The sequence below is a fragment of the Artemia sp. Qi Xiang Cuo genome, chromosome 18, assembly GCF_049724085.1.
Source record: "Artemia sp. Qi Xiang Cuo chromosome 18, ASM4972408v1, whole genome shotgun sequence".
Taxonomy (NCBI): Eukaryota; Metazoa; Arthropoda; class Branchiopoda; order Anostraca; family Artemiidae; genus Artemia; species Artemia sp. Qi Xiang Cuo.
Window position 1 is genome coordinate 34135040 of NC_142811.1, and position 12750 is coordinate 34147789.

The following is a 12750-nucleotide window of genomic DNA, read 5'->3' on the forward strand; positions in this document are numbered from 1 at the left end:
TCATAAAAGCCTGAAATAGCAAACTACTCATCCCAAACTATTGGTTTCAGACAACATTCACCTACGAAATACTAGGAAACCTTAGCTCAGAAAAGCCTGAAGTAGCAAACTACACATCCCGAATAATAGGTTTCAGAAAACACACATCAACGAAAGACGAGTGCTCGGGGAGAGACTTTGAGGGTCTGTGGGTCCATTGTGGGTGGGTGGGCGTTTGGGAGCTCGGGGGGACCTTTGGGGACCGGGGGATGGGCTTTGGGGTCCGGGGATGGCATTTGGGGGTCTGGGTGGGTCTTTGGGGCGCCGGGAGGGCCTTTGGGGGCCTGGGGGGCATTTGTGGACCGGTGGTGGGCCTTAGGGACCAAGTTGGTCCTTTGGGAGATCGATCTGCTTTTGGGGGGCCCGGGGATGGCATTTGGGGGTCTGGGTGGGCCTTTGTGGCGCCGGTGGCCCTTTGGGAGCTTGGGGGGCCTTTGAGTGTCCGGGGGACAGTTGGGAGCCTGGGGGACATTTGGGGCCTGGGGATGGCCTTTGGGGGTCTGGGTGGGCCTTTGGGGGACCGGTGGAGGGCCTTTGGGAGTTTGGGGGGCTTTGAGGACCGGGGCTTCCTTCGGGGTGGGGGTATGGGGATTGGAACCCTTTGGATCGGGGTAGGGCGATCGGGGCTCTTTGGGGTTGTGGTAGGGGACCTCACAACACAGTTCAATGGAACTTGTGTATTATAACGACCACACTCAAAAATCATCTTTTGAATCATCTTTTAAATCAACGTCTCTAACGGTTTCGCCGAAATAATTCCATAAGCTGTCTAAAACCGTTTCGCCCAAATAATCCCTAAAAGTAATTTCATCGTGTTCCTTTTGTTTGGCATCTCAGTACTTTCACATTTCAAATTTCTAGGAAACCCTTTCCTACGTTAATCTCTTCATCTCATAAATTTTCATAGCTAAACTATTATGGTTTCGTTAGAATATCAATTTATCTCTCCGACTTAAAGCTCCGTGAAGCCGTATTTAAAAATAGAATTTCTATCTCTTTAGACTCCTGCATAATTCCAAGATAACAAGTGATGTCAATTATAATTCCTGACACTAAAGATCAATGAAGCCCTATTTAAAAATAGAATATTAATTTTTCTCTCTGTCCTAAAGAACGTTTATCCCTCAGACCTAAGATTAAAGAAACCTTAATGTTTCTTAATTCCCTCTTCGTGAATCAACAATTTCCCCGCCGATTATGTAAATCAAGTTCACAGGTCAGGCCTAAAGATTAAAGAAACCTTAATGTTTCTTAATCCTCCCCTTCGTGAATCAATAATTTCCATAGCGATTATGTCAGGTTAGGTTAGGGTAGGGTAGGTTAGGTTAGGTTAGGTCCTAACCTAACCTAACCTAACCTAACCTAACCTAACCTAACCTAACCTAACCAGAAAAGAAAAGGGAACATTTTCGATTTCGAAACAATTTTATTGAATAATTACAACAACAACAACAACATCAATAATACAGAGCATGTACAATTAGCGATAGTGTTTATTGTCTTCGATATGTTTCACTAATGCACTTAAAGCACATTGAAGTCTATTCACATGTGCTATATCAACTTTTGCGGCGAAACATAATTGATCCTCCATTTTAAATTTGCTCAAGGATATCACATATCTTGCATATACTGCATCCCATTCCAGACAAAACCGTGATCCTTTCGTGATTTCCACCGCAATGTTTGGTGCTCTTGTACTATTATCATCAGCTCCACTATCAACTTCTAATAGGGTAAACATTCCACTCATCGCCATCGTCAACACACACACAAATATATATCCAAATGAGTAAAGTAAAACTGTTCTTCTTCTTCTCACTCCTTTTAATTTTTTTCACAGAATAAAAGACCTATCCAAAAAATCCCTTCCTTATATTCCCCCCGCCGCTAATATGTAACCGACTCGCTGATTGGCTGAGAAGGGGGATGTAACCGACTCGCTGATTGGCTGAGAAGGAAACACGTGATCTAACTGTTCCCCGTTATCGGATCAATAAAATTCCCAATCGATTACGCAATCAAGTTCTCGGAAATTCACTTCCCCCTCGAGTCCTAGATCAATAACATTGTTCCCGTTAGAATTCAATGCGCAGGTGTAACCTTCCCCCCCCGAGCTATTACCCATATAAACAACAAATAAATCGATCTTGGAAAAAGAAGTCATTGAGCTATTACGTAATCTTTCTCCCTAGGGACTCTATGACCATATTGTTTCATAATTCCCGACGCTCATGAATCAATAATTCTCCCGTCGATTATGTAAATCACCCCTCATGCCATTCGCACGTGGCCAAACAACAACAGATCGATTGACCTTGACACACCCACATTAGACTCGATCGATAATCCTTGAATAAATTATGTCCCGTCGGCATTAAACTAAATTGTAGATGGCAGCAGGGGTGAGGGATCGCGCTGGTACCCCCTCCTCTACTGAACATTGAAATTGAGTCCAATCCAGTGGCGGATCCAGGGGAGGGGGGCGTGCGCCCCCTAACATAGTCTAAAGTAGTATAATTTACTTAATTAACGCAAGTTTATCGGATAAACCTATTCCCCCCTAAAAAAATCCTGGAGCCGCCACTGATCTAATCACTTTTTACTTGTGTGTAAGTTAGGTTACTATCTTAGCAATCAAAGGCGGAAAAAAAAAGAGGGAAGCGTTTTGATTTGTCAAAACACTAGCATCCCGAAATTAAAGCAGATTTCGAGGTGAAACTTGGTAACTGATTCAAAGTCCTGAATCACTTGTCTGTTGTCGACCAAGAGTGGGCGCACATAAAAATTACTACCCAGAACATAGTTGAAGAACTTCTCGGGCACACAAAGCGGATAAAAACGAATTGGAATTTCTGACCAAACCACAGAACAGGATAAAAAAAGCGCCCTCTCGCTAGTGGTATAAAATAACCCTTAATGCAACCGTGAAACAGGACTAGGACCAGTACTGGTCAAACCTTGCGAATAAAACCTTCTTTAAAACATGATAGAAGGAAATTTTAAAACATGGGGTCATGTCATCCCCGGATAAATAGATAGTGGAGCTTTCGATTATTTTGAACAAAATTGCTATCTTAAGTGAGCTTCGTCTCCAGTTTTTAGGCTCACCTTCTTGGGAAGTGACTAGGAGAAAATTCCTTTGGCTCTCTTCTGGCCCATTTTAGGTGGAACCAAATTTGCTATATTGTTTCTTCTGCATTGAGGTCTTCTTGGTCCGAAAACTTAAAATATAAGTTTTTGAGCCAATCAGAAATCTTTTTGCCCTTTTTGGAATTTTTTTTGGGAGGGGGGCTCTGCCCTGGATTATCTTTGTATATTAGACTCCTCTTCTCCAAAGGACCTACGGCTGCAATCTTCAAATTGATGAGGGACCAAAAGCTCTTAGGCCTCTTTACAAGCCCCTACCCCTCCTTCCTCTCCCACATAAAAAAGTTTGGTTTATTTTACCAAGAAAAAAATCCCTGGAAGTTTTGAGCCAATCACACACCCAACGTGAAATAAGCGTTGTCTTTCTATACGTTGAAATTTGCATCTATGTGCTCACAACGCGTGCTAAATGATGGTATTTTCCCATGTAGTAAACCTTGGAGCAAAGCCTTATTGCTGCTAATCTGAACTTTTGGCAAATATATGCTAGGCTAGCAATCATCAGTTAATTGATGGTGCCATGAATCTTGTTATAAAAAGGAAGACAAGTGACGCACATGTTCTGTGACACATAGTAAGCCACGAGAAGTAATTTTGGAAGGAATTAAGCTCCTTTCAGTGAGTGGAGCTGAATAATCTCATTTTGGAAGGTATTAAGCTCCTTTCGGTGAGTGGAGCTGAATAAGCTCAATCTGGAACAATTTTGGAAGGTATTCAGGATTTTAATCCCAAATCATTTTGGAATGCTCTTATCATAGAAGATGCAAACCAAAGTGACAGACTCGCTGTTGTGACAGTTATCTTTCGACTTAATGGGGACGATATGAATTATCATTTTTGACAAAGGGTAATTACGCACAGGCTCCGTTGTTTTGTTATATCTTGTTTATGTTTCTGTGTCAAGGATGTAATGAGCTGATTAATTATGAGGGCATTGTAACATCTGCCTTTTAAAACCGGCATTTTTGCAAGTTTACCAATCGTGCGTCAAAATATCGCAAATTTATGGATGTTGCAATCTTAAAAAGATGTTAAAGCCATCTAAATTTTTTCCTTTTCTGCAAATACACTTATGTCCATTCTCTTGAACCTTTAAATCTATGTTGTTCTATTTCCAGTAATGTTGTGGATAAAGCAATATCTTTGATTGCATTTTCTGTTGATCGACAGCACGGGATTGTCCTTTTTCAAAAGAAATCAACATTTTATAGTTCCATTTGTACAAAAAACGCCAATTGAAGATTGTTTTTCATGTATTATTTATTCAAAAAAAAAAAAAAAATCGAAAAAGAGCTTTCAAAGAAAAGTGGGTGTCGTGTTAAAGCCTAAAACGAGCATAAATAAAGTCACATAATAATCCTATATTTTTGAACGAGTAATAATGGTATATATATATATATATATATATATATATATATATATAAATATATATATATATATATATGTATATATATTTATTTATATGTATATATTTATAACATATATGTATATTCTCTAAAACGGCTCTATATTTTTTTTTGAAAACTAGCATATTACTACTTTCTCGTCAAAAAAATATCTAAATAGGTCATAAATTTCAGAAAATTTGTTATCCCTACACCAGCGGCTTTAAAATATATTTTTTAAATTTTCTGAAGGGTTTTAGTAGGACCGGATAAAACTGTTGCAATGGAGTTTGACATTGAGTGAATATAACTGACTCACACTTTAAAAATTTAGATTTGAGTTAATTTCGCAATTATTTTTCTATAATTCTGCAATTACTTTGCTAATTAGCCATCTTTAAGGTCAATTGAACCTTGCAATTTGACATAAAAGGACTATTGAACTTTGGAAGTGATCCTTGCAAGATATTCAACCAAAAATATTATTAGTTTGGACTATATTTTTAAGAAAGTAAGTTTGCTTTTCTTTTGGATAGTTCAAGGGCACCAATTCACGAATCGACTAGGCAACAAAAATTTAACGAAAAGAAGTTTAAAAAAAAAATGATAATAAAGAGCCATATTAAAACTTCAGACGAACAGAAATTAGTCCTAAAAGGATTCACACTTAAAACGGTGCCTTATTAATGATTAATAACTCATTTTTTACAAGGAAACAAATAAAATAAAAATATCAATACATCTAAATAAAAAAGAGACACACAAAAGTTTTTTTCTTTAAAAAAAATGAGGTACATGTCTATTATAAATTAAATAAAAAACAAACAATTTTTTTTAACTAAATGTAAGGAGCAACATGAAAACTAAAAACGAACAGAAATTATTCCGTATATGAAAGGGGCTGTCCCCTCCTTAACACCTCGCTCTTTACGCTAGAGTTTTTTATTGTTTTAAAAAATTAAGTTTTGAGACTGAGCCAAACTTTAGCGTAAAGAGTGAGGCGTTGAGGAGGGGACAGCCCCTTTCATATACGGAATAATTCCTGTTCGTTTTCAGTTTTTATGTCGCTCCTTACTTTCAGTTCAAAAAACTTGTTTTTTTTTATTTACTTTCTGAACGTTTTTGAATTAATGCTGCTTTGATTTTGGCTCACCGTACATGAATAATTAAAATGAGATTTTTGTTTTGACATAACTTACGAATTAACTTAGGTATCAAAGTTCTATATTCGTATGTTCTTATTACGTATATTAGGGAGTTCGTCCCCTAGTCTATACTTCGTCCTTTAGGCTAAAGTTCGAATTTTGTTGGAATCACAAACCCCTGAATCACAAAGGCCGGTTAATTAGAATAGGTAGCTCTGTTGAAAGTACTAAAAAAACTATCGTAAAGAGCAAAGTATTGACATGGGGGCGAGCCCCCTCATATAAGTTATAATTTCTGGTCGTTTTAAGTTTCAATGTTGCTCCTTACTTTCAGTTGAAAAAAAAACTTTTTTTTTATTTAATTTCTGATCGTTTTTAAAATAATGCTGGGAAATCCGGTACCCCCTTCATAGAAAAGTCCTTTCCCCAAGGAAACATCCTCCATGGAAAGATCCTCTCCCGCAACCCCATACTCTGACCCCCCCCCCCCCACCACCAGAAAAAATCCCTCCTGAAAACGTCTGTATACTTCCCAATTACCAATACTATGTGTAAACAATGGGTAAAGTTCATGACTTGCAGCCCTTCTGTGAACTGTGGGGATTAAGTCATCTTGAAAGACATATTTATTAGATTTTCGACTATGCTGAACAAAATGGCTATATCAAATTTTTGATTGGGTGACTTCGGGAAAAAAATGAGCGTGGGAGGGGGCTAAGTTGCCCTCCAATTTTTTGGGTCACTGAAAAAGGGCACTAGAAAATTTGATTTTCGTTCGAATGAACCCTTTCACGATATTCTAGGACTACTGGATCGATACGATCACCCCTGAAAAAAAAAGAAAAACACGCATCCGTGATCTTTCTTCTGGCAAAAAATACAAAATTCCACATTTTTGGAGATATGAGCTTGAAACTTCTACAGTAGGGTTCTCTGATACGCTAAATATGATGGTGTGAGTTTCATTAAAGTGTTATGATTTTTAGGGGTTGTTACCCCCATTTTTCAAAAATAAAGCAAATTTTCTCAGGCGCGTAACTTTTGATGGGTAAAACTAAACTTGATGAAACTTATATACTTGAAATCAGCATACAAATCTGATTCTTTTGATGTATCTGTTGGTATCAAAATTACGTTTTTTAGAATTTCGATTACTACGGAGCCGGGTCGCTCCTTACTTAAAGTTCGCTACCACGAACTGTTTGAAAAAACACTCGAGAAGTGAAGTTTGGTGATATTGAAAAATGATGAAAATAGAATACTTTGTTAGCAAAATTGTGAGGTCATTTGTGAATTATTAAATTGGGAGCTTCGGCGTCGGCTGACCGTCTTAAAGACAAAGAAATTTTATTATTAACGCTATACATGACCTAGTTCATTTTAGTTCATTATTAACGCGATTCTCGAGGACACCGGTTAGTGTGGGGTTCCGCAAATTGGAGGAACAAACGGCACCGAGGTACATCCCGCCATCATTTACATTCATGCTTAGTAGAGTACACGTGGCGGCCGGCAGTAAAGGCAGAAGGCCGAGTTCATTTAACGCCATTCTTGAGGACATTTCTGCGTTCTGGGAGTATATTTCCAAGATGTAGTTTTCACGATTTTGCTAGAAAAGTATTCTATTTTCATCATATTTTGTTGTTTTTTTCCACTAGCATAAACCAAACTTCACTTCTCGATTGTGTTTTATATAATAGACAAGTACCAAAACTGAGCGAAGCTCGGTCTTCTGGTATGTCAAATAAGCAAATAAATTAATTTCTTTAACCTTGGCATTACTCTGAGTTCCACCCTTAGCCCTGAAAATCACGAAAAGAAGAATTGAAAGAAATAAAATGTAAAAATAAATCTATATAATATTCAACACCACAGGCTATATTCTGACTGTAATCTGGAATATAGGTATAATTTTCTACAATCGCTTACTTTCTTCATACCTTTTATTACCTTTCTTTTCCTTTTCCTGATCAATTTCAAATGGGGGGGGGGGATTTTCCAGGGGAAATTGTCCTGTGGGGGAAACATCCCGGAAACAGACTTGATTATTAAAATTCACTTCATCGACCGAAGCAAGGTTCCCTGGCACTTCAACCTTAAAGCAAACCGAAATTACTATGAATGAGCAAATGAAAATCAAAACGAACAGAAACTAAAATTATTAATATCATGATATATTAAGACAACAGATACTGACTACTATGGATGAGTATATGAGTCCTAAAAAAACGAAATAAAATGAATAACTTGGTCTTTTTTAAAATAAACAGAAATTATAACAAGTGAGAAGAGAGCGACAATCCCTATAGCCTTCTATGGACCTGAACGTGATTTGCGCTTTAGTAAAAACTATTTGCATTTTGAGTAGTGTGTCTTTTCATTTGTCATAACATCAAAAACAACACATAAACACATTAATATCACAAGACTAGTCAAGGTTTGCAAATAAGAGTTACCGCAAATAAAAACGGGGCTACCCCCTCTCAGTCTGTCTAAACGGCTAAGGCGTTATTTAAGTTTTAATGAAAAAGATATATATCTTGAATAGTGTTGTTACTATTTGTCCAAAATACCGACAGTAATGAAAAAATCGAAATAAAAATCAAGATTACAAGAAATAACACAAAAGAAATTAGGGTGGTTGTTTAAAACATAAAGATGATAATCCCTGGACAGATCAGTAATTTTTTGTTTTTTAAATGCAAAAACTGTACTTTTCTGTGAAAACTGGCTAATATATTTTTTGTTTTAATCGCTGCAGACGGCTGCGAATTTTGATCTGTTTTAAAAAAAAGGGCTTGTTCACCTTTTTTGGTACTTTTCCAGGGAAACCAAAATTTTATTTCTATTTATTATTTTAAGATAAGAAAGAGATATGTTTTTGAAAAATGGCCGTCACATGCCCAGATAGGCCGAATTTACATTTTCAAACAGTTTGTGGTAACCAACTGTAGTAAGGAGTAACGCAGCTCAATAGTAACCGAATCTTTAATAGACACCTACTGTACATCAAAAGAATCGGATTATTATTCAAATTCCAAATATATAAGATTCATTATGTTTAGTGTTACCTATTAAAAGAAAAGAGCCTGAGAAAATTTGCCTCATTTTCAAAAAAGGGGGATATGCCTTAAAAGTCAAGGAATCTTAACGACAATTACACCATAAGATTCAGCGTACCAGAGATCCCTACTGTTGGTTTCAAGTTTGTAGAAAAATGTGGAATTTAGTATTTTGTGAATCAAGGATACGCGTTTTTTGTGTTTTGTTTGTTTGTTTTATTTAGTTTTCTCAAGGGGTGATCGTATTGAACCAATGGTCCTAGAAAATCAAAAGAGGGCTCGTTCGAACGGAAATTAAAAGTTCTAGTGGGTTCCATTGCAACTATACCCCTGTGTAACTGAACCCCAGGCAACCGAACCCCTGTAATTGAACCCCTGTGCAACCGAAACTCCGTGAACTGAGCCCCCTTGCAACTGAGCCCCCGTGCAACTGAACCCCCGTGAACTGAACCTCATTTAACTTAACTCTCGTGCACCTCAACCCCTCGTACTCATTTTTTAGTATTCTATAAAAATGAGGCAATATCATGGGTAAAACACAACGTAAGCTTTACAAGTTCTTCCTTGTCGTAATTGTTTGCTTTTCAAGTCAAGAAATGAATGGATGTCATGATCATTCATGAAAAAGCTTTGTTTTGTTGTCACAAAAACAAAGAAATCCGATGTGACAAACCATTAAAGCAAGATTTATTTAATATATTTGTATGTCTGTTAATGGGGGTTCCGTTGGCCCTGTCCCTGTCTACATACTGTGATGGTTTTATATCATTTTTTGTTTTGGTTATTTTCACTTTGTGATATTTTGTGGGCTCTTACTTCGTTAGCATTTGGTTCGGGAAAGGTTAAGTACCTGTTCTGGCGGAGAGGTGAGACAGGAGCTATTTTCGTTTTGTATGAATATTTTGATAAGATTTTTTTTTTCAGATGAATCAGACCTTTTCGGGACGTTAAATAATATTCATCTTTTTTTTTAAATATTCTAACTTTGTGAAGTTGGATAACGAAAAGGGCTCACGATTTCACACTGGTTTTAGGACTTGTGCTCTGATTTCTGGTTGCTGGTGCAAAAATTGCCCGACATACTCTAAAATTTTCTAGCAGATGAACGAAAAAATGAATTTTTCGCACCAAAAGTCGATACGATTTTTGCAAAATTTGAAAACCCAAAAATCGATTTTTCCCTAAGCTGGTTGTCTTTGTCACAGTCCCCTAGGTTCAGTCTACTACTCAGTCTACACTAACAGTTAATTATCAATCAGATAAAAGGAACTTTTGGTTCACTTCGGGGCGTCAAGAACCGATGCAACTTTTACTGATTTGAATTTTTTTAGTTAATACATTACGTGCACTCTCTTTAAATTAATTAAACAGATTTTTTCCGAAAAAAATGTTTTTAATGAACGAATCCCAAAACGAACAGAAATTAATATAAGCGATCATAGAAAATATGGGATTTTGGGGGTATAAGGTAGAAAGAAAATGGGGCTATTGGGGGTTTTGTCATCCCTGAAAGAGTAGTTATTTGGCTTTTCGACTATTTTGAGCAAGATTGATATAACAAAATTTTGATCTGATGTCTTTTGTGGAGATTGCAGCTGAAAAGGACATGAAAGGGGACTGGTTGCCCTTCAACCATTTTTCAATATTATCCCCTCAACTTGCACCGAAAGTTTAAATCTAATGCCCTCAGCTGTTCTCGATATATTGTAGATATGTCTTCTTGTAAAAATGGATACATATACTATCTTTTGATTTAGTTAAAGATGCCCCTAAACATTCGTCCCTGAGAAACCTTCAGCCGGTCCTTAGATATTGCTGATACGTTCTTTTCACAACCAGAAAGTTGAAAGTCTTGGTTGTGTTTGGTATCCTTCTTTACATTTCTTTAAAATTTGAACTTGAGACTCTGAGTTTTTTTGGATATCCAGGATCCAACATACCCTCTTTTCTTTATAAATAACGTAACATGTTAAAATTAGACAACTTGCATAACTTACAGCCTTTGCTCCGGGGGCTTGGGGGCGGATTATGATACCCAGAGGGATGTTATTTATCCTTCGGACTGTTTTAAATAAAATGGCTGTCTAAAAAATTTAATTGCATACATTTAAGTAAAAAAAGGGCCGGGGGGGGGGGGCTATCCGGTCACTTTTGACCCTTAAAAAGCGCACTGGAACTTTTGATTTCCAATCGAATGACCCCCCTTAAAAAAATTTATATGAAAAACTTTGTCGTAAAAACCTTATGTGTTAACGGCAACTTGCATAACTTACCGCCCTTGCTCGGGGACTGCTGGCGGGTTTGTTAACCCTGAAGGAATGGCTATTTGACCTTTGGTCTATTTTGAACAAAATATCTATTTCATTATTTTGATTGGATGCGTTTGGGGGGAAATGGTGCATTGGGGAGGGGCTGGTTGCCCTCTGATTACTTCTGATTCTTAAAAAGTGGACTAGAACTTTCGATTTCCAATTGAATGAGCCTCTTCCGAAGATACGACCATCCCTTCCACAAAAACCATATATTCTAATATTGGGCAGCTTGTATACCTTACATTCCTTGTCTTGGGGGCTCTGGGAGGTTTTGTCGATCCCGAAGGCTTTGTTTTTCGCCCTTTGGACTATATTGAACAAAACGGCCGTAACAAAACGTTGATCGGATGTATTTGGAGAAAAGAGAGCTTGGGGGGACTGGTTGCCCTCCGATCACTTTTGACTCTTAAAGGGATACTAGAACTTTCAATTTGCACTTGAATGAGCCCCCTCTGAGGTGGCTCTTTAGTAGAGGCAACGCTGGTAGCGTTGCATCTGATACAATTCTGGCCCAGGGTTAAAAAAAAAAAAAAAAAAGTTAGGAGCAACATTATAACTTAAAACGAACATAAATTATTACGTACATGAGGGCGTTGCCCCCTTCTCAATACATAGGTCTTCGCACTGAGTTTCTTAGGATTTTTAAAAAGCTTCTTATTGTTCTAATTAAATGATCCTTGTGTTTCAGGAGTCGTTCTTTAAGAATTGGAACCAAATTCAAACTTTAGCATAAAGAGGAAGGTATTGAGGATGGGACAGGCTCCCTCATATACGGAATAATTTATGTTCGTTTTAAGTACTATTGTTGCTCCTTGCTTTCAGTTGAAAATAAAAACTAGTTTTATATTTAACTTCTTATTGTTTTTTAAGTAAAACCGAGAAATCCGGCTCTACCTCAACGGAAAGATTCCCTCCCATCGCAAAGATCCTCTAGAAAATTCAATATCGGTGAAAATTTAACCGGATAATTTCCCTTAACATCTCCAGACATAAAGTTCAGTCGGCAAAGAGAAAGGAAGACAAATAAAACGAATTTTGTATAGGGGTTCGGGCAAATTCCCTCAGCGTAAAATTTCCCTGTATAGTTCACCCCCCCCTCCCCCCCGGAAAATTTCCTGTCCATGGGAAATTCTGCACGTGGAAAATCCCCCAAGCAGACAAATTCACTCCACCCACCACCTGAATATTATGTATACTTCCTAGTAACAAATAATATACGTAAAGAATGGGAAAATTTTATAACTTAAGAGACCTTTCCCCAAGGGCTGTGGTCGTCATGTTATCTCCAAAAGTACAGTTATTCGGCCTTTCAACTACGCTGAACAGAATGATTATCTCAAAATCGGAGGATTTTGAGGATAAAAGGGCCATGGGAGGGGGTCTAGTTGTCCTTCAATCTTTTTGGTCACTTAAAACGGACAGTAGAACATTTTAATTTCCGTTCGAATGGTCCCTAGCTTGAAATTCTAGGACTATTGGTTCGATACGATCACTCCTGAAAAAAAGCAAAAAATAAAATAAAAATAAACACGGATGCGTGATTATGCGGCAAAAGACACAAAATTCCACATTTTTGCAGATAGGAGCTTGAAACCTCTATAAGCCTCTGAAACCTTTAGAAACCTCTGAAACCTCCTCGTTTTCTGATAGGCTGAAT

The 12750-nt window shown here is 37.5% G+C and overlaps 1 protein-coding gene across 2 annotated transcripts in view; it reads right to left on the reverse strand.

Annotated features, from left to right (window-relative positions):
• LOC148941430 (carboxypeptidase D-like) overlaps window positions 1–12750 on the reverse strand; it is a 107526-nt gene that overhangs the window by 90107 nt on the left and 4669 nt on the right. Inside the window, exon 2 of one of the 2 annotated variants that reach the window (XM_089104422.1) lies at window positions 7670–7814. The exons of the other annotated variant lie outside the window; for it this stretch is intronic. Within the exon in view, the coding sequence (XP_088960548.1) occupies window positions 7670–7747 (78 nt within the window). The 5' untranslated portion in view covers window positions 7748–7814. The remainder of the gene's footprint in view (window positions 1–7669; window positions 7815–12750) is intronic. 2 annotated transcript variants of the gene reach the window in all.